The sequence below is a fragment of the Bos indicus genome, chromosome 15, assembly GCF_029378745.1.
Source record: "Bos indicus isolate NIAB-ARS_2022 breed Sahiwal x Tharparkar chromosome 15, NIAB-ARS_B.indTharparkar_mat_pri_1.0, whole genome shotgun sequence".
NCBI classification, from domain to species: domain Eukaryota; kingdom Metazoa; phylum Chordata; class Mammalia; order Artiodactyla; family Bovidae; genus Bos; species Bos indicus.
This window is the reverse complement of record NC_091774.1, coordinates 21,005,956-21,032,978: the sequence shown is the minus strand read 5'-3', so window position 1 is coordinate 21,032,978 and position 27,023 is coordinate 21,005,956. Positions and strand designations below refer to the sequence as shown.

General features: G+C 37.0%; 1 protein-coding gene across 5 annotated transcripts in view; it reads left to right on the top strand.

The window, feature by feature from the left end:
* ARHGAP20 (Rho GTPase activating protein 20) overlaps positions 1-27,023 on the top strand; it is a 219,124-nt gene that overhangs the window by 155,924 nt on the left and 36,177 nt on the right. For all 5 annotated transcript variants that reach the window (XM_070803387.1, XM_070803384.1, XM_070803388.1 and 2 more), the window contains exons 5-9: positions 3,740-3,781; positions 4,716-4,800; positions 7,311-7,388; positions 12,568-12,634; positions 14,991-15,179. In XM_070803387.1, the coding sequence (XP_070659488.1) occupies positions 3,740-3,781; positions 4,716-4,800; positions 7,311-7,388; positions 12,568-12,634; positions 14,991-15,179 (461 nt within the window). The remainder of the gene's footprint in view (positions 1-3,739; positions 3,782-4,715; positions 4,801-7,310; positions 7,389-12,567; positions 12,635-14,990; positions 15,180-27,023) is intronic.

Below are 27,023 nucleotides of genomic sequence, written 5' to 3'. Positions count from 1 at the left end.
TGCATATATACTCACACACAGGATGGAGTATTATTCAGACGTAAAAAAGAATGAACTTCTGCCATCTGCAGCAACATGAATGAACCTTCAGAATATTGTGCTTAGTGATATATGTCAGCAAAAGATAAATGTTGTGTAATATCACTTATACATGGAATCAAGAAATTAAAATGAATGGAAATACAAAAGCAGAAATAGACTCAAAGATAACAGAAAATAAAGTAGTGGTTACCATGGGGAGAGAGAGGTGGGGAGGCACACATTACAGCTATGGGATTAAGAGATACAAACTGCTATGGATAAAACAGATAAGAACCAAGGATATATTGTACAGCACAGGGGATTATAATTAATATAGTAGCTTTTAATGGGATATAATGTAGAAAAATATTCAATCATTGTGTTGTACACCTAAAGCAGATATAATACTGGGTTGGCCACAAAGTTCATTTGGATTTTTCTATAACACGTTAAATGGAATTCAATTTAAATTCAACTATACTTCAATTAAAAAAATAATTAAAGAAAAACCTTTCAACCTAGAATATTATATCTAGCAAAAATATCCTTCAAAAATGAAAGTGAAATAAAATTTTTTTAAACTCTAAGAATTTACTGCCAGCAGAACTGTACTACAAAAACAAAAATGCTGACAGAAATTTTTCAGCCTGAAGTGAAATGATCCAAGAAAGTGGCTTCGATCTTTACCAAAGAGTAAAGAACATCAGAAATCATTTATATAAATAAATATTAAGAAAATCTAGTTCATGATTGCTTTAAAATGCTATTGGGCTAGCAGCTCAAGAAGCAGTCTTTCATAGCCAGTCACTCTAATATTTATAAGAAAACAAAAATGTAGACTAATAGTTTTGAAATCAAAGGCTGATATCAACTGTCAGAATCTCTAAGAAATTCCCAATTAAGTCAAATTGGGGGAAGAGTGGTCAATAAATGTGAATTTTCCATGATTTACCTTGGGAAGTGGTGTAGATGCCACATCTTGAAACAGACTAAAAGAAATTTCTTACCTCTATCACTATGTGGATGCTTATTCACTATTTGGATGCTATTCACGCTAGGGTCTATCTCTGTCAGAAAAATAGGAACTTCTCCTTGGGTTTAAGACAAATACAATAATAAAGTGGGAACAGTGCAATAAAATGGGAACATTATTCAGAAGATAATGAAAGTATTTAAATCTGACAATGATCTATCTATAAGAGGAATCAGAATAACATTTTAATTTAGGTACCTAATATGAATCTTATTCTACAAATTCAGGTATGCCACAAGAGCCTGTTTATGTATCGATCAAATTAAAATCTACCTTGAGCCCCTATTTAGCCAGGCTTTTAGGAAATAAAATTTTCTTCTTTAATGGAACCCCTGTTTTCTTAGGGTAGAACCAGAATACAGGAGACTTCTGTGATGTCCTCGAAACAGATGAAATGCTTCTGACCTTCAGTCTCTTGTGATCTCTGCTGACGTTCTCTCTTTTATGCCCAGAGTTGGTTTTTGGCATCCATAGATGCTCTGATTCCTTGCCACTTGTGGGCTGCAAGTCTCTATTGATGTAAAATAAAAACCTTAGTTCCTAGGAGCAAGCCTCCCCACTTACTCCTTATAATCATTTCCTCAGGGAGCTTTCTGTCTCGTTAGGCACCTCAACTGAGTGGTGCATGGTTCCCAGCCAACTCTTAACGGTAACAGATTCTGTCTCCTCCCAGGTTTAAGGGAGTCTTTCCTGTCTGTCTCACCCTTTTTCTTTCACTAAGATATACCACTTTCTTCTCTCCTGGCTCCTATCATAGGTGCTTATTAAACTCAGAGCTAGCCTTGATTTTGGAGTACTTCTGTTTTTAGTTCTTTAAAAGTGCCTTGGAGAAGGCAATGGCAACCCACTCCAGTACTCTTGCCTGGCAAATCCCATGGACGGTCGCTAGGAGTCAGACACGACAGAGCGACTTCACTTTCACTTTTCACTTTCATGCATTGGAGAAGGAAATGACAACCCACTCCAGTGTTCTTGCCTGGAGAATCCCAGGGACGGGGGAGCCTGGTGGGCTGTCGTCTCTGGCGTCGCACAGAGTCGGACACCACTGAAGCAACTTAGCAGCAGCAGTAGCAAGGAAAGAGAAGTCCTGGATTCTTGCCTAGAGCAAGAGATAGCGGAACTACAAAATTACCAAATCAATTTCAATGAGTTGACCTGATGCACTTAAAAATTTGTTCCTTTTGATTAACTCATTACTCACAATTACTGTATATTCAAACAATGGAACGCTGTACAGCAATGAGAATGAACAAGCTAAAACCACATACAGTAATATGGCTGTCTCACAAATATAATGCTAAATGAAAGAAGCCGTGTACAAAAATAGCACATAATATATGGTTACATTTATAAGAAGTGCTCAAACAAACAAAACTGTTCTGTTTTGTTAGAAGTCAAGATAGTGGGAACTAGTGCCTGAAAATGAACACAGGGACACCTGAAAAGGTGGTTTTCTGTGGAATATGGGTGTGAGTCACATGGGTATGTTCAATTTGTGAAAAATTTTCAAACTGTACTTTTAAGCATTCTACAGTTTGTGTATCTTACATGTCAATTAGAAGTTTTAAAAAATGCCAAAAAAAGTTTTAAAAAATACTATGTGTTTAAAGGGGTGATCTTCTTAATTGCTTTGAAAAAAGTTTAAAAGTCTAAAGAAAACACACCCTTTTTTTCAACATAAATTTTTGCTAAATAAATGCAATATTTGACATTAATGAACCTAGAAAATCTTCTGTTTATGAAAGAAGGCGTAAAAGATTATAAGCATTATGAAAGATGAAAATTGGTCAGTGGCAAAAGAGATACAGTGCACTTTGGAATGACCAATTCTGGGAGATTACTTATGGGGAAAATTGTAAGCAACAAAGAAACAAATTACAAATATTTGTTAAGTGTATTTTTCTGGAAGAAGAAAATAACTAGTGTTTCCAACTTCTTTGAGAAGGTTAGAAATATGATTTTAAGAGCTAATGAGTAACAAGACCATATAGAAATAAACTTTATTTTTAAGAATTAAATGCAGCAGTGACTTCAGCAGGAAAATTAATAGTTATTTGTTTAAATGAATTGATCTTAGATGATTATAGTAATTAAAAATAAATTTTGTATTAATTCATTGGCTAAATTTTAGTCCTACCATATGTATAGAGAAATAAATGTTTCTTTTGCTGACAATAAACTGGTTTCTGAGCCAAGGTATTTCCATCAATATGCCAGATTTCTCCTTAATCTCTTTAATCTCAAAAGAAACATAGTTTTTATTTGCATGCCACTGAAAACTACAAAAACACTCTGAGATAATTACAGATGTGGGTGTTGAAGCTTAGCAATGTTATGTGATATGTCCATAATGATACATATTGCATGCATTTTTGAATACATGCAATTTTTGAATTCCCAGTCATTTACCTTTTCCACTATCAGTATACCACTTGTAAAAGAGCCATGAAGTAGAGAAGTGGGTCTGTCTTGGATCCACCCAGGAGGTTTTAATAACACTATGCTTGACTGTGTAGTTCTTCCTAATAGCCACTTCACTTCAGGGTTCTTTAGGACACAGTTATGCCAAGGTTGCAGCCATGTGGGCCCATATCAGTAACAGGCTGTTGTTATTCCATCTGAATTTAAAAAGTTAAAATAAGTATTTTGCATAGTTTAATTTTGTCTCCCATTTTCTTATTGCAGTTCTCCAGAACAGAAGGACAAATGGCTCTCTCTCCTTCAAAGGTATTTTTTTTAGTATATATTTTCTAATTCTGTAAGGTATAATTACACCTTAATGAAGTAAATGAATTAAAGTTTTTTCTGCAAGAATGTGCCCCAAGCTATCCCCCTTCACCTTAATAGAAACTGTTCATTTGTCCTCAAAATAAGCTGTTTAAACTGTACATTAGCTACTGCTTACTGTAAGTAATGTTCTCTGATTACATGTATTTCTTTCTTACTAGGAAGGAGAATGTTGAGGTCTGGTTAGATCTTTCTAGACAGAAATTTATCAATAATCTTTCCCATCTCTTTCTGTGTTCCCAGCCTACCATTTGGAGCTAACAGTTTCCTCAAAGCATGTATTATTTCCGTTTCCATTCATGGAGGTTTTCTGCTGAGCCCCTCAAAATTCAATTATTATCCCAACCTTTGAGCATATGGACTAAAATGATCAATTGAGGCTCATCTCTTATTCCCATAGTCCTTCCGTCCTTCCTCTCTGCTCTCCCTTCCCAAGCTTGGAGAAAACCAAGGTGTATAGCTCAATGAGAAGTAAAAGCCCATTGTTTTGGTTTGGTCTAGTAAAGTAGTATATATGCTCCTGTACTTATCACTAAGATAAGTGCTAAGTGGACAGTCCAGAAAATGTAGGGAAGTGTTGAGGATAAAGCATCACCAAAAGATGTCTTAACCGGACTGTGCTTCCCAAACCTCTTTTAAAATGGATCTCCTCTGTTCTTCTTTGTGCCTATGCCTAATGTCCTGAGAAATTTTTTTTTAAATTCTCTTCCAACCCATAATGTAATCTGACTTTGCTGAGTCTTTCCATCTGTCTTTTTAAAAATAGCACATAAATATATTGAAAATATTAGCAAAATAGAATGCTTTAAAAATAAGCCATTAGCAAAATCCATCTGACTCAGTGTTGTTTTGGGTTGTTGTTGCGTTTGATTAGATACATCAATCTAGAGAAAGAAAAGGACTACCCGAAGAGCATTCCCCTCAAAATCTTCGCCAAGGACATTGGGAATTGTGCCTATGTAAGTGTTTCTAAGTCAGAACATTAAATTCTAAGTCCCTGCCTAAGGCAGAACACCTGGATAGAAAGAGAGACAGGCAGGCAGACAGGCTGGGTATGTGCTGTGGAAGGTAGGCATTTAGAAAAATACATTGTGAGAAGGTATATTTCCCTGGGTATCTGTGTTGTACATATGAAAAGTAACCCTAGAGAAAATGAAGTGAGAGAAATTCATATTAACTCAGTATTTAACATTTACACTTGGTAAGATTATTGCCTGTCAGATGTCTCTGTCCTTCCTCTGACATTAATGCTTCTCTGGATCTTTTCAGTAGCAGCCACAGAGGCTGGTAGTAAAGACATTTCCACAAGGAGATATTTCCTATTAGTATTAAGCAAGTTTTCCAACCTGTCACTTCTTAAGTTGAGAGTAAGTTTTGGAAAGTTCTTCATTCTTTGAGTTTTTAGGTATTGAATTCCTCAGCTTAACAAATGGATGAGCCGAGAGAGATAACATTTTTAATGAATCAGCACAGATTTTATCATTTTGGTCAAAATAAAAATTAAGTTTGTTTAGCCCTAAGTGTTATATGCAATCTTATGACTGAAATATAGTCCAAAATGTTGTCGATAATGCACAAAATAGAAATGAGCATTTTTATGATACTGTAGATTGTCACACTTCTCAGCAGCTCTGTTTTATCACTCATATCCTGCTTCAGTTCGTGATGATGTGACACACGGTCTTTTGCTCTCTGAAGTTGCTCCATGGCAAGAGTCTCCTTACAGGGAGCCCTGCTTCCAGAGTGATTCCCCCACATAGGAGTGCATGTATGAGAGGCATTCATTCTCCTTGGCCTTTAGTTATGCACAACTTGTTAGTGAATTCTGCTAATGTGGGAAAAAATAGCCACATGCTCTAGTTAAATTGCTATTTTTTTTGTTTACTAGCCAAAGAACATGCATCTGCTAAGAATTCATTTGTTTTTTCTACCAGAGATGCATGCAAGAAAAAAAAAAAAAACACATCCTATAATTACTATTTTGAACATATATACCTAATATTAAGAAAAATCATTATTTTAGAAACCAGGTACTTTGGGAGTGGTTATTAGTGTTATAGGATAGGTCTTTCTGGTGGAAGACAAACACTGAGCTTTCCCTGTTCATTTCTGATACTTTTGCTTAATCCTTGAAACTATAAGGAATGCAGTTTGAAATCAGTGAATGAATTTCAGAAGCAATTTGTTATTGTATTTATAGAGAATAAATGCAAGGATAGATAAGTGATGAGTTATCAGTGGATTTCACTTAGCTTTATTTTTAGATCATTCTGTTTCCATTTATTTTACTTATTTGTGCCATTTAAGCCTTATCAGGGACACAGCACTAATTGCTTATTTATATGATAATTAGAATATGTAAAATCTACCTATGTGCATAGTAAATCCTTCCTTTTTAATGTTTATTTTATAATGGAGTATAGTTGATTGATTTAACAATGTTGTGCTAGTTTCAAGTGTATAGCAAAGTGATTCAGTTTACATACACATGTATCTATACTTTTTCAAGTTCTTCTCCCTCTTGGTTTATTAAAGAGTATTGAGCAGAGTCCCTTGTGCTATATAGTAAGTAGGTCCTTGTTGGTTATCTGTTTTAAATATAACAGTGTGTGTGTGTCAATCCCAAATTCCCAATATTTATTTCTTTTTTGATAGCATAGCATTGTCTTATTTTTAAATAATGTCTTATAATTCAGTGAACTCTATAGGTAATCTCATCAATTCCATTTCTCTTGTTGAGAACTATTTATTTTTAAGCAGTAATCTCTCAGTGTAGTTGAGCATTTAACACAGGGATATTATAGATACTCTATTCAGTAGCAGAGTTGGTAACAGAATTGAGTTTTCTAAACTGTTCAGTTTATTTGCCAGATTCTTTGGTTTTAAGGCCTCTTCAGATTTCAGCAGTGAGTCTCGGCAGCCACAGTGCCTGACATACAGAAAGTGCTCAATAAATAGTGCTTTTAATTCCAAACTTTAAATTTTGTAACCAGTTCTTATTCTGATTTTGTCTAAACTGATTTTTTACCATACAAAGAAATAAAAACCCACACTGTGAAAACAGTGCTCAGAAAAAAATGGAAAATAGTTTAATGTTCTCCCTTTTTTATCACATGTTGCTTTATGGAAATAGTCATAGACATGATGCAGAGGACCAGCCTCTCTGACTTTTTGTTTGGTTTCGAGAGTGGTCCATGTAATCTCTCTGAACTATATTTATTCTTTTTCTTTCTGGCTGAAGATCTCATATTTTGAGTCATATTTTAAGAGGAAGAGATGTTTTATTAAAAGGAATACTATAAAAATTGAATGAAAATAAATTATAATCAAGGATTTGTGTTCTACCTAAGTGGTACTTTGTCAACACTTGAAATCAAGATTTGCCTGTGGATAATCATTTGACAGTAATTATTTGTTCCCCTGGTTTAAAATCCTTTATTTATATCTGTATTTCTTTTTTTCTCCACAGTCTAAAACTATAACAGTAACGAATTCAGATACAGCAAATGAAGTTATCAACATGTCACTACCAATGCTAGGGATAACTGTAAGTTACTCTGCTAGATATTCTTAATTAAAAACAAACTTTGATGCTTTGTGCTTAGCCACTCAGTTATGTCCGACTCTTTGTGACCCCGTGGACTGTAGCCTGCCAGGCTCCTCTGTCCATGGGGATTCTCCAGGCAAGAATACTGGAGTGGGTTGCCATGCCCTCCTCCAAGGGATCTTCCCAACCCAGGGATTGAACCCACGTCTCGTGCATTGAAGATGATTCTTTACCATCTGAGCCACCAGGGAAGCCCTTTATTTGATACTTTAGATTATTATAAATACTATCCCTTCCATCATAAGACAGCTGATTCTTAGAGGTACCAAAGTCATATTTTGTTCTCAAAAGTATGGAAAATAATGACAACAGTTTTTATTCTTTTTGAGAGTTTTGTTTTCTTTTGAACTGAACTATAGTTGAATTATAATATTGTATTGGTTTCAAGTGTACAACATGAGTGATTTGATGTTTTTATGGATTATACTCCATATCAGTTCAGTTCAGTCGCTCAGTCACATCTGACTCTTTGCGACCCCATGGACTGCAGCACGCCAGGCCTCCCTGTCCCTCACCAGCTCCCAGAGTTTACTCAGACTCAGGTCCATTGAGTAAGTGATGCCGTCGAACCATCTCATCCTCTGTCATCCCCTTCTCCTGCTGCCTTCAATCTTTCCCAGCATCAGGGTCTTTTCAAATGAGTCAGCTCTTTGCATCAGGTGACCAAAGTATTGGAGTTTCAGCTTCAACATCAGTCCCTCCAATGAACACTCAGGACTGATCTCCTTTAGGATGGACTGGTTGGATCTCCTTGGAGTCCAAGGGACTCTTAAGAGTCTTTTCCAACACCACAGTTCAAAAGCATCAATTCTTCAGCATATAATTATTGTAAAATATTATCTATATTCCCTATGCTATACATTGCATCCGTGTATCTTAATTTATTTTATACCTAGTAGTTTTATACCTCATAATCCCCTTCACCTACCTTGCCCTTCCTCCTAACCTACTCCTCATTGGTAATGGTAGTTTGTTCTTTCTATGTATGTTCCTCTTTTGCTGTATCTGTTCACTTGGGGTTTTTTTTTTTTTTTTGGATTTTACATATGAATGAGTGCATGCAGTATTTGTCCTCTGTCTTAACTTATTTCAGTAAGCACAATACCTTCCAGGTCTATTCATGTTGTGTTGCAAATGACAAAATTTTCATTCTTACTTATGGCTGAGTAGCATTCCATTTTTTATGCACACATATACCACATATTCTTCATCCATTTGTCTATTGCTTGACATTTGGATTGCTTCAATATCTTGGCTATCATAAGCAATGCCACTGTGAACATTGGGGTACATATATCTTTTCAAATTAGTGTTTTTGTTTTCTTTGGATATATACACAGGAGTAGGCTGACTGCATCTCATGGTAGTTGTAGTTTTTTGAGGAGCCTCCATCCTGTTTTCCACCAGGGCCGCACCAGTTTACATTTTCACCGGCAGTGTACAAAGATTCTTTTTTCTCTGCATCTTTGAACACTTTTGTTATTTGTGGTTGTTTTGATGATAGCCTTTTTTTGTTTTGTTTTTGCATTTGAGTGTCCAGTTACTCCAATAACAGTTTTTAATATTTACTTCTTTAGCTGCATTGGGTCTTCGTTGTGGCGTCGGGGCTCTCTAGAGTTACACAGGCTCCAGAGCGTGCGGGCTTCAGTAGTTGCTGTGCATAGGCTGCTTTCTTTGTGGCAGGTGGAATCTTAGTTTCCTGACCAGGGATCAAACCCACATCTCCTGTATTTGCAAGTCAGATTCTTAATCAGTGGCCACCAGGGAAGTCCTGATGATAACCTTTCTTAAAGGTGTGAGGTAATATCTCATTGTTTTGATTTGCATTTCTCTGATACTTAGTGATGTTGATCATCTTTTCATGTGCCTGTTAGCTAGCCACCTGCAAGCCATCTTTGGAAAAATATCTGTTCAGGTCTTCTGCCCATTTTGGGATTGGATCAGTTTTTTGATATTGATTTGTATGAGCTGTGTAAATATGGATTTAAATCCTTTATTGGTCATATCATTTCCAAATATCTTCCCCCATCCTGTAGGTTATCTTTTTGTTTTATCACTGGTTTCCTTTGCTATGCAAAAGCTTTTACTAATTTAATGAGGTCATATTTCTTTATTTTTGTTCTTATTCATTTTGCCTTAAGAGATAGATCCAAAAAAAACATTGTTATGATTTTAAAAGTGTTCTGCTTATGTTCTCTTCTAGGAGTTTTTGTTTTTCAGTTCTTAACCTTTAGGCCTTCAATCCATTTTGAATTTATTTTTGTATGTGTTAGGGAAAATATTCTTATTTTATTTTTCACATGTAGCTGTCTTATTTTCCCAATACCACTTATTGAAGAGACTTTATTTTCCCCATTGTGTATTCTTTCATACTTTGTTGTAGATTAATTGACCATGTACACATGAGTTTATTTCTGGGTCCACTATCCTATTGCATTAATCTTTGTGTGTATTTTTGTGCCAGTATCATAACAGTCTTGATTAACTATAGCTTTTTAGTATTATTTGAAGCCAAGGAGCATTTTTTTTTTCCAAGATTTCTTTGGCTATTCGAGGTCTTTTGTGGTGGTTCCATACAAATTTTAAGATTATTTATTCTAGTTCTGTGAAAAAATGTGTATATTTTGATAGCGTGTGCATGCATGCTAAGTCGCTTTAGTCGTGTAGGACCATAACCCTCCAGGCTCCTCTGTCCATGAGATTCTCCAGAACGGTACTGGGGTGGGTTGCCACGCCCTCCTCCAGGGGATCTTCCCGACCCAGGGACCGAACCTGCATCTCTCATGTCTCCTGCATTGGCAGGGGATTTCCTTACCACTAGTGTCACCTGGGAAGCCCATATTTTGATAGGGATTATATTTATTTTGTCATTTATTTATATCATCTTCAGTTTCTTCTATTGATATTACATAGTTTTCAGTGTATAGGTCTTTCACTTGGAACAGTGAAGTTTTAATATTAGCTTAATATTGAGTACTCTTCTTCCATTCCCATTTTATAACTTGTGTTAACTGAAAAGCATAATAAGTTTAGACTACAATGTTAGAATGTTAACATGCATTTTAATATTATATGCTATACATATACAGTTAGGATTTTTTGATATAAAATTCTTAATAGAAAGTTTCAACCTCTTTCCCCTCTTTTCACTTGTTACTATGTAACTCTTATTTACCTATCTCCTCTCCTGGTTCTTCTTCCTTACCTGATTATTCACTTATTATCCCAAGACTCAATCAGTCTTAGAATGATGGATTCTGAAGGATTTACCCTACAATAGAATTTTTACATAAAGAACATAATAGTTAGTAACCATATTCAGTGGCTGCAGGTCCAGAAGATGGGTTGTTCTACCTCCAAATGAACTGGTAAATTTAAAAATAAGTTTTGAATTAGATCATGGATTTTAAAGCATTTTAGTATGCACACCACATTTTCTCTTGCTTTGCTTTTAGCTTCTGCTTCTTTCTGTTTCATGGGGCAATGGTGAGTTTTTGAAATTTTATTGATAGAGAAGATTGGAATGTTTGAAGATGAGGTAGGGAAAGAGAGTTGGAAAGTTCTCGTATTCTCCCTACCAGTATATAAAAATCACATAATGGGTTTTTGTGTTAAAGGGAATGGCTTTCAGAAGGATGGAACTAAAGGAAACACTTGAACAACATCATTTCTTGAGTGAGATTCTCCATAAGTATCAAAATGTAGTGTTACTAAGATGTAACATGTATTAAAGACATCCCATAGTCTTAACTGTTTCAATTTGCTTTTACACATTCCAATTGTAAGTCCTTAAAAATTCAGGGCAACCAAAATGAGGATAATAAATCAGATTTATTTTGGTTAAATTTAATAATATATTTAAGATATAATGAAATATATATGCACTGGATAAAGCAGACACCTCTGCATTGATTTCTTATATAAGCTTATACATTAGAAGAGAATGAACAGTTTAAAGGGGAAGGAGAGAGATTAATTAATTAATGACACTTGTGTTCTTCTGGATAAAGTGATCAGTCTCATCATACCAAAAATATTTCTGTTCAGTATAATTAGGAATTGAGGCAGTTTGGTTTTTAGGTTGTAAGGGATTATTAAAGTGTTTTCAAACACTATAAAAAAAGATAGGATTTTTACTAAATTGCTCTTCCTGTTTGCAATAAAGTTTTTTGACTAGGAAACAATGAAGGACATGATGGAGTAGGGGAGGGCAGTGGGAGATGTAATCTCTTAGCCAGGACCCTCCATTATAAGGTCAGGATCATAATTTTTAATTAGAAGATAAAGGTAAGAATATTAAATATTGCCCATCTGTTGCAGTTTCATTTAAAACATTTTTGCTTTATCCTCTTTTAAAGGATACAGCAAAGTCTGTATAATTTAATATTGTTTCTTTCAAGTGGGATTTTAAATATTGCTGGGTTGTGATTCTGCTAGTGAACAGTTTCATTGTTCCCTATAACTGGGCCTATTCTCTAGACAGAATTCTTGTCCTTTCTGTCCCCAGGCCTGGACTTGCTCAAAGTAAAGCCAGTGTAGACCGTGCCAGCTACCTGTCTCTCTCCTCAAAGCCCCATGGTCATTCTTCTCCTTCTACTCAGAAGCAGCTAAACTGACTTCCACTCAGAAGTCAGCCTTTGAGATTTTACTTTTTCATCACAGACATAGCAGGGTTGTAGCTTTCTGGATAACAAAGTTGTCATTGCAGGGGCATGTTGTAGATTAAATCCAATATTCTTTGAGAAGTTCAGAGAAGCAGAAGTTAGAACTCTGAAAAAGATCAGTTAACCTTTCAGAAAAACAAGAAGTTTCTTCTTACTTTGTGAAAGAGCATATATATGATTTCATATTCTGTGGGCTATCCATAATAGTGAGGGCCTGATTCTGTTACAGTCGGTGGATCTAGTCATCCCTAGGTAAAAATGAGTCCTCTATTAGGGTTTAGAGAGGTTATAGAATCAGAACTACCATCTTCAAAAGCCATATCCACCCGCTATGAAGCTTAAAAGCATTTATATTGCCCCCCCCTTTTTTTTGCAAAACATAAAAATGCCCAGAAAATGTATTCTCATTCATTTACCAAATGTGAAGAATTATTGTTAATTCTTTTGTCTCCAAGGGCTCTGAGAAAGAGTACCAGTTATGGGTCAATTCTGGCAAAGAAGAGGCACCATACCCACTTATTGGTAAGTTTCTATGAAGATCTAAGATAGAATTGATTATGAATTAATTATAATTCTAAATGTCTCAGCAAATTGACTATATAGTCCTAAAATTAAATACTATTAAATATTAAATCTTCTATAATATTCATGTGTTAATTTAATAGATGCCTATCAAGTATTTCCTATGTGCCAGACAAATGATATCTCTTTATTCGAGCAGCTAACGATATAGTTGGAAAGAGAAATGTGAATTTTCCTCTTTTTTTTTCTTTACAAACAGAACTATCTTGTCAACTTTTTAAAACTTTTTTCTGAAAAAAAGCATGTTTTTGTTGTTACTCCTTTTCCCTATATATTTATTTTTCATGATTAGATTTTTAATTTCCTGTTCCCTTTCCTACCTACTACTTGCCTCTGTGGAAGACTATCTATGATCCAATCATGCCTCAATCTGTCAGTATTTAACATCTGCCCTGCACCAGGAATTTTCCTAGGCATCATAAAGACAATGAAATTAAACCATTTTGATTCCTAAATATCCTCATTGACTAACTTAGCAGTCTAGTTTACTAACTACTTTGCTGTTTCTGTAGTCAAATTTTCCAGCATTTGTTTTGAAGAGTCATTGATAAATGATTTATCACCTCACCTTATTTAAACTGATTTCACTAAAAAAATATTCTGGATAAGTGAGTCCATTCAGTGTGGTTAACAGAAAAAGACCAATTACATTAAGGGACAGCATCTGTAGCAGATCTTGAGATGATAACCATTGTTGATGAGAGTTCTGTTAATCATTTTTAAATGCTTACTATCTACCAGACATTGTGCAAAGCATGTCATATGAGTTATCTCATGTTTTCCTTTCATTTACCTGTGGAGATCACTACTGTGTAATTCAGGTTTCAAACAATCTGAGTAATCTAAAATCAAACTTTTCTATGAAATGTATGTTCTCAGACTTAAAACAAGTTGTTATGCTCATAGCTGGGGACAAAAAATTCTTTGCATTTCCAGTTTCTTAATGTTGACCTTTTATAAAAGTCAGTAAGCAACAATTAAAGCTGGGATTAAAAACCAAATGAGTACTTTAAATAATTGTTTTAATAAAATATATTAATTTAATTAAGACTGTATAGATGCTAACTCTCAGGCTTAAAACAGCTTTAAGCTTCATTTCTAACTCTCACTAAAAAATCCATGGGACATGAAACATGATTGTTACTTAGCAACAGTTCTCCACTTCATATTTTAACATGCCTTGCAAACTTCAATTGTATATTAGCCATTGGCTATTTTGATAAATTGACTTGGCTTTATTGCTATCATAGAAGTCCTTTTTTTTTTGCCTTAATCCCTGAAAGTTGCTGTGGTACTTGATGTTAATGGAGCATTGACATTGTCTGCCTGTGCCAGATGGAAAAGAAGGAGTTCACTGAATTACATTCAGTGAAAAATAAGGGATGCAAGAGAATTTACTCTTTTTAAAAAGTAAACAAGATCTACAGCACAATGGTACTTGAGGAATAATTAAGAAAATGCAGCTGCTTAAAAGTACTAAAGAACAAAAAAATCATGTTGCAGTCAGATGCAGAGTCGACGTGGAGTTTAGTTTTTCTAGTTTGAAAATTACTTTTTGAATCTTGTCTCTGTGTTTCTAATACCCTGCAGTCTTCTTCAAATTCTTGCCTTTGAATAACAACCTCAGAGCGCAGTAGGGGGAGGGAAACATAAATCAAACAAACCAGTCCTTTCGCTACTGGGTGACTAATTATATAACTAATAAAAAGTATAAAATGTCTTTTTCAGAAAGATGTCTTGTGTTGAATAATAGTAATAATAGTGATGCCTGAAATATGTAGTTTTTGCCCTTATTATTTTAAAAAATATTAATTCTAAGGTTTACTTATTTGATCCTTATAATGCTATGTGATAGATAGGGTAAATATTTTAAGTCATGGATTTAAGGCTGAGAGAGGTCAAGGACTGACTGAAGATTTACAGAATATACTTAATGTCAAAGGAGAAACTAGAGTGCCTTTAAATATGTACACAGATGTGAGCATAGGAGAAGTCAACATTATGCAACTCACAGACTAATCTGTGCATTCCCAAACAAGATACTCTTTAAAGACATTTTTTTCTCTTTGCTTTTTTCCCTCTGCACTCCAAAAATAAACTACTCTGGTTGGGCCACCTGCATTATGCACTGGTCTCCAGCTGTAAGAGTGTGCATGGTGATCATTAAGTCAACAAAAGGATTCTTTATACCAAAAGTCCCAGGAGCAAATTGCAGTACATTCCAGTATGTAGCACACACAGTCACAGTGTTAGTCTGCCTAAAGTCTACATTTAGATTTTTTTTTTCTCTGTGTAGGGCATGAATATCCCTATGGAATTAAAATGAGCCATCTTCGAGACACTGCACTCCTGACACAGGGATCAAAGGACTCCCCCACACCTTCCAACTTCCAAGAGCCCTTCCTCATGGAGCAGCTGCCCCGAGAGATGCAGTGTCAGTTCATCCTGAAGCCCAGCCGCCTGGCTGTGACCCAGCAGCTGAGTGGTGAGTTTTCTCCTCCCTCATAGAGCCTTTTTTAGCAAAACGTTTCATTCCTGAAAGCAAAAAAAAGTTCTTTGCCTTTCAGCCAGATGAAATATTTTTTTCTTTTAAATTTGCAAAGTGTTTTGAAGGAAAGATGGAGTTTTAGAAGATAGTTTTAGAAATTAGAGGTAGGACTGACTGACTTGTAATCAGCAGCTAATAACTGCAGTAGAGGCTGTTCCTTCTTTCTTCGCTATTCTTTCCCCTTTAACCTTATGTCCACTGCAGAGTCAAAGGCACCGGGCAATGCTGCAGGTGCTTCAATGCTTTCTTTGTACTGTAATACATTGCACAGTGTGTTCCCCAAATGGTCACATTGTAAAAAGGAGGCTGTCAGTGATGCGTGTCAGGAGACTCTAATGCCGGACCTGGATCCTGCTACTGATAGGTATGTAAAGATTACAATGATTTCCACAGAAATCTCTTGGTATTCTTCTAATCCCTCTGAACATAGCCATCCCTTATCCACCCCATAATAAAGACTCCAGAATGGTAAAAATGATATTCCACATAGGAGGACCATCATTAGTTTACTCTAACTCAAGTTTGAGCTTTCCACCTCAATCTGAAAGTAAGATTGTGAAAAAAAAAAGAAGAAAACATATCATGCCAAAAAGTGTTGAGTGGGGTAGTGGAAAATTGGTGCTGACTTTTGTACCTGCTTTTGTCAGTTTGAAAAAACTGGAGAAACCAGTGAACAGTGGCCATTGTTTTATACTCATCCCCCAACACATGCATGTCCAACCCTGTCCCTTTCGGTTGATGACCTAGCCTTAGATTTTATACTTCATTGAAGTCATTGGTCCAGAACTCCTTAATATTGCTGACATTGCATGCAGGCAGGCTCAGTCGTGTCCATCGCTTTGTGACCCCATGGACTGTAGCCCACCAGGCTACTCTGTCCATAGAATTTTCTAGGTAAGAATATTGGAGGTGGGTTGCCATTTCCTACTCCAGGGGATCTTCCCAACCCAACGATCCAGCCTGCGTCTCCTGTGTCTCCTGCACTGGCAGCAGATTGTTTACCACTGCACCACCTGGGAAGCCCTGATCTTGCTGATAGCAGCTATAAAAACTGATCTTGCATTTGCCCCAGTCCTCCTCCCTCCAGCAGTGGTAAATTGAGGTTTTGAACTCTAAGGCTATTTACTCACATCTTTGGGCCATTTTGAAGGGGTATTATAGACATATTACAGTTTCCTAACCTCTAAAATATGAGCTCCTTGAAGGTGGAGAGTTTGGTCTGTTTTGTTTATTGCTATATTCCCAGCACCTGGAACAGTTTCTACATACATAAAAAAATGTCCAATAAATATTTGTTGAATGAATTTATTAATAAGTCTGTTGTTCAGTTCAGTCTCTCAGTCGTGTCCGACTCTTCGCGACCCCATGAATCACAGCACGCCAGGACTCCCTGTCCATCACCAACTCCCGGAGTTCACTGAGACTCACGTCCATCGAGTCAGTGATGCCATCCAGCCATCTCATCCTCTGTCATCCCCTTTTCCTCCTGCCCCCAATCTCTCCCAGCATCAGAGTCTTTTCCAATGAGTCAACTCTTTGCATGAGGTGGCCAAAGTACTGTAGTTTCAGCTTCAGCAGTGCTTATTAAAGTTACAAAAGGAATGTTGCCTTTATATCGAAGATGAGAATATTATTTTACTCTCCTATCTACCCATGTTTTTCAAAACTGTTTCTGTGGGTACCTTGTTAATAAAATAAAATAAGTGTATTTTAACTAATTGGACCAAAATAATCAGGAGTCAAGAACCCTCAAGGTTTTACTCATTTTTGCCAACTATTTGATTAATTAATTGTAAGCAGCCTTTACTTATTAATCCTCTGTTTCTCCCTGTTAAAGGTTAAGATAATAATGGTTGCAGCTATAAAATGATTCATAATAAATGGAGTAACTGTAGACCAATGGTGGCAACTACCTGTGTAGTTAAACAATTAATATGTGAACCAGTTTGTATGTTTTCTTAATACAGAGGATTTTGAGAACAACTACTTTGGAAACCACTAACTTAGATCAGGGATCAACAGACTTTCTCTGTAAAGGACCAGGTATTAAGATCTGCAAGTCAGCAGACAAAACTGAGAATATCATGTAGATACTTACATAACAAGAGAGAAAACAAATTTCCACAAAATTGTTATGGATGATATTCAATATGTAGTAATAATTGAGTACGTGCATGCTCACTCCCTCAGTTATATCCAATCTTTGCAACCCCATGTACTATAGCCTGCCATTCTCCTCTGTCCAGAGATTTTCCAGGCAAGAATACTGGAGCAGGTTGCCATTTTCCTTCTCCAGGGGAATCTTCCCGACCCAGGAACTGAACCCATGTTTTCTGCATTCTTTACCACTGTCCCACCTAGGAAGCCCATAATTGAGTACAATTTTATAATATACAGATATACTAATGAAAATAATTCTTTTGGGTAAATAACATTTCACTTAATTGGGGTTCAAAATTAGTATTCCAGGTTGGGAAGATCCCCTGGAGAAGGGCATGGCAACCCACTCCAGTATTCTTGTCTAGACAGTATTCTTACATGGCAGGCTACAGTCCATGTGGTCACAAAGAGTCAGACAAGACTGAGTGACTAAGCACAGCACAGCACACATCATAATTAAATGTAAAATATTCTGATCTGTAATGATATTTTATACATTTAATGATCTTTGAAAATAGCTTTTCACACACATCAGATCAGATCAGTCACTCAGTCGTGTCCGACTCTTTGCTACCCCATGAATTGCAGCACGCCAGGCCTCCCTGTCCATCACCAACTCCTAGAGTTCACTGAGACTCACGTCCATCGAGTCAGTGATGCCATCCAGCCATCTCATCCTCTGTCGTCCCCTTCTCCTCCTGCCTCCAATCCCTCCCAGCATCAGGGTCTTTTCCAATGAGTCAGCTCTTTGCATTGCCAAATACTAACGTATCATTCTACAAGCATATAATTTTTTTTTTTAATTACACTGTTAATTTATTTTTTTAATTTTTTTTAATTTTATTTTTTATTTTATATTTTAACTGTACAATATTGTATTGGTTTTGCCACATATCAACATGAATCCGCCACAGGTATACATGTGTTCCCCATCCTGAACCCTCCTCCCTCTTCCCTCCCTGTACCATCCCTCTGGGTCATCCCAGTGCACCAGCCCCAAGCATCCAGTATCGTGCATCGAACCTGGACTGGCAACTCATTTCATATATAATTTTTTAAATTTTTATTGGAGGATAGTTGCTTTGCATTGTTTTTTTTAATTTTATTTTATTTTTAAACTTTACAATATTGTATTAGTTTTGCCAAACATCGAAATGAATCCGCCACAGGTATACCCGTGCTCCCCATCCTGAACCCTCCTCCCTCCCCATACCCTCCCTTTGGGTCGTCCCAGTGCACTAGCCCCAAGCATCCAGTATCGTGCATAGAACCTGGACTGGTGACTCGTTTCATACATGATATTATACATGTTTCAATGCCATTCTCCCAAATCTCCCCACCCTTCCCTCTCCCACAGAGTCCATAAGACTGATCTATACATCAGTGTCCCTTTTGCTGTCTCGTACACAGGGTTATTGTTACCATCTTTCTAAATTCCATATATATGCATTAGTATACTGTATTGGTGTTTTTCCTTCTGGCTTACTTCACTCTGTATAATAGGCTCCAGTTTCATCCACCTCATTAGAACTGATTCAAATGTATTCTTTTTAATGGCTGAGTAATACTCCATTGTGTATATGTACCACAGCTTGCTTATCCATTCATCTGCTGATGGGCATCTAGGTTGCTTCCATGTCCTGGCTATTACAAACAGTGTTGCGATGAACATTGGGGTACACGTGTCTCTTTCCCTTCTGGTTTCCTCAGTGTGTATGCCCAGCAGTGGGATTGCTGGATCATAAGGCAGTTCTATTTCCAGTTTTTTAAGGAATCTCCACACTGTTCTCCATAGTGGCTGTACTAGTTTGCATTCCCACCAACAGTGTAAGAGGGTTCCCTTTTCTCCACACCCTCTCCAGCATTTATTGCTTGTAGACTTTTGGATTTCAGCCATTCTGACTGGTGTGAAATGGTACCTCATAGTGGTTTTGATTTGCATTTCTCTGATAATGAGTGATGTTGAGCATCTTTTCATGTGTTTGTTAGCCATCTGTATGTCTTCTTTGGAGAAATGTCTATTTAGTTCTTTGGCCCATTTTTTGATTGCATCATTTATTTTTCTGGAGTTGAGCTGTAGGAGTTGCTTGTATATTTTTGAGATTAGTTTTTTGTCAGTTGCTTCATTTGCTATTATTTTCTCCCATTCTGAAGGCTGTCTTTTCACCTTGCTAATAGTTTCCTTTGTTGTGCAGAAGCTTTTAAGTTTAATTAGGTCCCATTTGTTTATTTTTGCTTTTATTTCCAATATTCTGGGAGGTGGGTCATAGAGGATCCTGCTGTGATGTATGTCAGAGAGTGTTTTGCCTATGTTCTCCTCTAGGAGTTTTATAGTTTCTGGTCTTACGTTGAGATCCTTAATCCATTTTGAGTTTATTTTTGTGTATGGTGTTAGGAAGTGTTCTAGTTTCATTCTTTTACAAGTGGTTGACCAGTTTTCCCAGCACCACTTGTTAAAGAGATTGTCTTTAATCCATTGTATATTACTGTACAACAAAGTATGTATATGAATATACATATACATATATCCCCTCTCTTTTTTCTTTCCCATTTACATCACCACAGAGCATTGAGTAGAGTTATAGATTCTCATTAGTTACCTATTTTACACACAGTATCAATAGTTTATATATGTCAATCCCAATCTCCCAGTTCATCACACCAACCTTCCCCTTTGATATCCATATGTTTATGCCCTACATCTATGTTTTTATTTCTGCTTAAATAAGATCATCTATACCAATTTCTTCAGATCTCACTTACATGTATTAATATACAATATTTGTTTTACACTTTCTGACATACCTCATCTTGTATGACAGTCTCTGATTTATCCACATCTCTACAAATGACCCAGTTGTGTTCCTATTTTATGCCTGAGTAACAGTTTTCTGGACTCCAAAATCACTGCAGATGGTAATTGCAGCCATGAAATTAAAAGATGCTTACTCCTTGGAAGGAAAGTTATGACCAACCTAGACAGCGTATTAAAAAGCACAGACATTACTTTGTCAACAAAGGTCCATCTAATCAAGGCTATGGTTTTTCCAGTAGTCATGTATGGATGTGAGAGTTGGACTATAAAGAAAGCTGAGTGCCAGAGAATTGATGCTTTTTAACTGTGGTGTTGAGGAAGACTCTTGAGAGTCCCTTGGACTGCAAGGAGATCCAACCAGTCCATCCTAAAGGAAATCAGTCCTGGGTGTTCATTGAAAGGACTGATGTTAAAGCTGAAACTCCAATACTTTGGCCACATGATGCAAAGAGCTGACTCATTTGAAAAGACCGTGATGCTGGGAAGGATTGAGGGCAGGAGGAAAAGGGGACAACAGAGGATGAGATGGTTGGATGGCATCACTGACTCAATGGACATGGGTTTGGGTGGACTCCGGGAGTTGGTGATGGACAGGGAGGCCTGGCATGCTGCAATTCATAGGATCACAAAGAGTCAGACACGACTGAGAACTGAACTGAACTGAACTGAATATTCCAATGGTAGCTCAGCTGGAAAGAGTCCATTGGTAGCTCAGCTAGTACATTCCCTGGTACCTCAGCTGGTAAAGAATCCACCTGCAGTGCAGGAGACCCTCCGTTCGATCTCTGGATTGGAAAGATCCCCTGGAAAAGGAATAGGCTACCCATTCCAGTATTCATGGGCTTCCCTGGTGACTCAAGACAGTAAAGAATCCGGCTGCACTGTGGGAGACCTGGGCTTGATCCCTGGGTTGGGAAGGTCCCCTGGAGAAGGGCATGGCAACCCACTCCAATATTCTTGCCTGGAGAATCTCCATGGACAGAAGAGCCTGGTGGGCTGCAGTCTTGGGGGTCACAAAGAGTCGGACACCGAGCGACTAAGCACTAAGCAATATCCCTTTGTACATATGTGCCATATCTTCTTTATCCATTCCTCTCTTGGTGGACATTTAGGTTTCTTCCATGTCCTGGCTATTGTAAATAGTGCTGCAATGAACATTGGGGTGCATGGGTCTTTTTGAATTATGGTTTTCTCCAAATATATGCACAGTAGTGGAATTGCTAGGTCACATGGTAGTTCTGTTTTTGGTGTTTTAAGGAACTTCCATACTAGTCTCCATAGTGGCTGTGTCAATTTACATTTCCACCAACATTGCAGGAGGCTTCCCTTTTCTCCATACCCTCTCCAGCATGTACTGTTTATAGATTTTGTGATGATAGCCATTCTAACCAGTGTGAGTTGACGACTCTTTGTAGTTTTGATTTGCATTTCTCTAATAATTAGTGATGTTGAGCATCTTTTCATGTGTTTGTTAGCTATCTGTATGTCTTCTTTGGAGAAATGTCTATTTAGACCTTGTACCCATGTTTTGACTAGGTTGTTTGTTTTTTTATATTGAGCTGAATGAGTTGCTTGTGTATTTTGGAGATTAATCCCTTGTCAGTTTCTTCATTTGCAAATGTTCTCTCCCATTCTAAGGGTTGTCTTTTTGTCTTGTTTATGGTTCCTTTTGCGGTGCAAACTCTTTTCAGTATACCTAGGTCACATTTGTTTATTTTTGTTTTTATTTTCATTACTGTAGGAGGTGGGTCAAAAAAGGTTTTGCTGTAATTTATGTCAAAGGGTGTTCTGCCTGTTTTCCTCTAAGAGTTTTATAGTGTCTGGCCCTACATCAGGTCTTTAATCCATTTTATTTTTGTGTATGGTGTTAAGGAGTGTTCTAATTTCATTCTTGTACATGTAACTCTCCCATTTCCCCAGCACCACTTATTGAAGAAGCTGTCTTTTATCCCTTGTATGTTCTATCCTCCTTTGTCATAGATTAGGGGACCGTAGCTGTGTGGGTTTATCTCTGGGCTTTCTATCTTGTTCCGCTGGTCTATATTTCTGTTTTCTGCCAGTACCATATTGTCTTGATGACTGCAGCCATGTAGTATAGTCTGAAGTCAGCACGCCTGATTTCTCCAGCTCCATTTTTCTTTCTCAAGACTGCTTTAGCTTTTGAGGGTTATGTTTCCATACAAACTGTAAAATTTTCTGTTCTAGTTCTGTGAAAAATGCCATTGGTAATTTGATAGGGATTGCGTTGAATTTGTATATTCCTTTGCATAATATAGTCATTTTCACAACACTGATTCTTCAAACCCAAGAACATGGTATATCTCTACATCTGTTAGTGTCATGGTTGATATCTTTCATCAGTATCTTATAGTTTTCTACATAGAAGACTTTTGCTTCCTTAGGTAGGTTTATTCCTAGGTATTTTATTCATTGGTTGCAGTGATAAGTGGGATTGTTTCCTTAATTTGTCTTTCTGATCTTTTGTTGCTAGTGTATAGAAATGCAAGATATTTCTGTGTATTAGTTTTGTATCCTGTAACTTTAATCACTCTCGTAGTTCTCTGGTGTTATCTTTAGGATTTTCTATTTATAGTCATTTATAGTCATTTATCATGTCATCTACAAACAGTGGTAGTTTTACTTCTTCTTTTCCAATTTTGATTCCTTCTCTTTCTTTTTCTTCTGTGATTGCCATGGCTATGTCTTCCAAGAATGTGTTGAATAATAGTGGTGAGTAGAGATCCTTGTCTTGTTCCAGATCTTAGAGAAAATGCTTTCAATTTTTCACCATTGAGAATAATGTTTGCTGTAGGTTTGTCATATATGGCCTTTATTATGTTGAAATAGGTTCCTTTTCACTTTATGGAGAGTTTTTATCATAAATGGGTGTTGAATTTTCCCAAAAGCTTTTTTTGCATCTGTTGAGATGATCATATGGTTTTCATTCTTCAATTTGTTGATGGTGATGTGTATCACATTGATTTGTATACATTGAAGAATCCTTATATCCCTGGGATAAATCATACCCTTGATCATGATTGATGATCCTCTTAATGTGTTGTTGGATTCGATTTACTAGTATTCTGTTGAAGATTTTACATCTGTGTTCATCAGTGATACTGCTCTATAATTTCCTTTTTCTGTGATATCTTTGCATGATTTTAATATTATGGTGATGGTGACCTTGTCCAATGAGTTTGGGAATATTCCACCCTCTGCAATGTTTTAAAAGAGTTTGAGAAAAATACGTGTTAGCTCTTCTCTAAATGGTAGAATATTCGCCCATGAAGCTATCTCATCCTAAACTTTCATTTGTTTGAAGATTTTTAATCACAGATTCAATTTCTTTACTTGGATTGGTCTGTTCATATATTCTGTTTCTTCCTGGTTCAGTGTTTGGAGACTGTACCTTTCTAAGAATTTGTCCATTTCTTCCAGTTTGTGCTTTTCATTGACATATAGTTGCTTGAAGAAGTCTCAGGATCCTTTACATTTTTGCATTGTCAGTTGTACCGTCTCCTTATTCATGTCTTAGTTCAGTTTAGTTGCTCAGTCGTGTCTGACTCTTTGTGGCCCCATGAATTTCCTATTGGAACCAGTCTGTTGTTCCATGTCCAGTTCTAACTGCTGCTTCCTGACCTGCATACAAATTTCTCAAGAGGCAGGTCAGGTGGTCTGGTATTCCCATCTCTTTCAGAATTTTCCACAGTTTATTGTGATCCACACAGTCAAAGGCTTTGGCATAGTCAATAAAACAGAAATAGATGTTTTTCTGGAACTCTCTTGCCTTTTTGATGATCCAGCAGATATTGGCAATTTGATCTCTGGTTCCTCTGCCTTTTCTAAAACCAGCTTGAACATCTGGAAGTTCACAGTTCATGTATTGCTGAAGCCTGGCTTGGAGAATTTTGAGCATTACTTTACTAGCGTGTGAGATGAGTGCAATTGTGTGGTACTTTGAACATTCTTTGGCATTGCCTTTCTTTGGAATTGGAATGAAAACTGACCTTTTCCACTCCTGTGGCCACTGCTGAGTTTTCCAAATTTGCCGGCATATTGAGTGCAGCACTTTCACAGCATCATCTTTCAGGATTTGAAATAGCTCAACTGGAATTCCATCACCTCCACTAGCTTTGTTCGTAGTGATGCTTTCTAAGGCCCACTTGACTTCACATTCCAGGATGTCTGGCTCTAGATGAGTGATCACACCATCGTGATTATCTTGGTCATGAAGATCTTTTTTGTACAGTTCTTCTGTGTATTCTTGCCACCTCTTCTTAATATCTTCTGCTTCTGTTAGGTCCCTACCATTTCTGTCCTTTATTGAGCCCATCTTTGCATGAAATGTTCCTTTGGTATCTCTGACTTTCTTGAAGAGATCTCTAGTCTTTCCCATTCTGTTGTTTTCCTCTATTTCTTTGCATTGATCGCTGAAGAAGGCTTTCTTATCTCTTCTTGCTATTCTTTGGAACTCTGCATCCCGATGCTTATATCTTTCATTTTCTCCTTTGCTTTTTGCTTCTCTTCTTTTCACAGCTATTTGTAAGGCCTCCCCAGACAGCCATTTTGCTTTTTCGCATTTTTTTCCTTGGGGATGGTCTTAATCCCTGTCTCCTGTACAGTGTTACGAACCTCCGTCCATAGTTTATCAGGCACTCTATCTATCAGATCTAGGCCCTTAAATCTATTTCTCGCTTCCAGTGTATAATCATAAGGGGTTTGATTTAGGTCATACCTGAATGGTCTAGTGGTTTTCCCTACTTTCTTCAATTTAAGTCTGAATTTGGCAATAAGGAGTTCATGATCTGAGCCACAGTCAGCTCCTGGTCTTGTTTTTGCTGACTGTATAGAGCTTCTCCATCTTTGGCTGCAAAGGATATAATCAATCTGATTTCGGTGTTGACCATCTGATGTTGTCCATGTGTAGAGTCTTCTCTTGTGTTGTTGGAAGAGGGTGTTTGCTATGACCAGTGCGTTCTCTTGGCAAAACTCTATTAGCCTTTTGAGAACTCTTCCTTTTTCCCTTGATGAGTCTGGTTAAAGGTTTTTGTATTGTATCTTCTCAAATAAACAACTTTTAGTTTCATTGATCTGTGCTATTGTTTTCTTTATGTCATTTATTTCTACTCTGATCTTTATGATTTCTTTCCTTCTAACTTTGGGTTGTTTTTTTTTTTGTTGTTCTTTTTCTAGTTGCTTTAGGTGTAAGGTTAGGTTGTTTATTTGAGATTTTTCTAGTTTCTTGCAATAGGATTGTATTGCTATAAACTTCCTTCTTAGAAAGTAAGTTACTATATAGCACAGGGAACCCAGCCTGGCACTCTGTGATGAGCCAAAGGGGTGGGATGGGGGGAGAAGAGGAAGGCTCAACAGGGAGGGGGGAAAATGTATAATTATAGCTAATTCTGTTGTTGTACAGTAGAAACCAACACAACTTTGAAAGCAATTTCCCTCCAATTAAAAAAAAAAATATATATATATATATAAGTTTCTTCTTAGAACTGCTTTTGCTGAATCCCATAGGTGTTGGGTCATCATGTTTTTGTTGTCATTTGTTAGTAGGTAATTTTTTATTCTTGGGGATGGTTTTGATCACACCACCTCCTGTACAATGTTATGAACCTCTGTCCATAATTCTTCAGGCACTCTGTCTATCAGATCTAATCCTTTAAATCTATTTGTCACTTCCACTGTATAATTGTAAAGTATTTGATTTAGGTCATACCTGAATGGTTAGTGGTTTTCCCTACTTTCTTCAACTTAAATCAGAATTTGGCAATAAGTTCATGATTTGAAGCATAGTCAGCTCCTGGTCTCATTTTTGCTGACTGTATAGAGCTTCTCTGTCTTCAACTGCAAAGAATATAATCAGTCTGATTTTAACATTGACCATCAATGTCATTTGACATTGATGTCTATGTGTAGAGTTGTCTCTTATGTTGGTGGAAGAGAGTGTTAGCTATGACCTGTTCATTCTCTTGGCAAAACTCTGTTAGCGTTTGCCGTGCTTCATTTTGTACTCCAAGGCCAAACCTGCCTGTTAGTATATAAGTATCTCTTGACTTCCTACTTTTGCATTCCAGTCACCTATGATGAAAAGTAAATCATTTTTTGGTGTTCATTCTAGAAGGTCTTGTAGGTCCTCATAGAACCATTCAAATGCTTCAGCTTCTTCAGCATTAGTGGTTGGAGCATAGACTTGGATTACTGTGATACTGAATTGTTTGCCTTGGAAATGAACAAAGATCATTCTGTCATTATTGAGACTGCACCCAAGTACTGCATTTCGTAGGGCTTCCCTGATAGCTCAGGTGGTAAAGAATTCACTACAATGCAGGAGACCCTGGTTCAATTCCTAGGTTGGGAAGATTCCCTGGAGAAGGGATGGGCTACCCACTTCAGTATTTTTGAGTTTCCCTTGTGGCTCAGCTGGTAAAGAATCTGCCTGCAATGAGGAAAACCTGGGTTCAATCCCTTGGTTGGGAGATCCCCTGGAGAATGGAATGGCTACCCACTCCAGTATTTTGGTGGAGAATTCCATCGACGGTATAGTCCATAGGATCACAAAGAGTTAGACACGACTGAGCAAGTTTCACTTTCACTGCATTTCAGACTCTTTTGTGACTATGAGGGCTGCTGTATTTCTGCTAAGGAATTCTTGCCAACAGTAGTAGATATAATGGACATCTGAATTAAATTTGCCCATTCCAGTCCAGTCTAGTTCATTGATTCCAAAAATGCCGAAGTTCATTCTCCCCATCTCCTGTTTGACCCTTCCCTATTTACCTTGATTCGTGGACCTAACA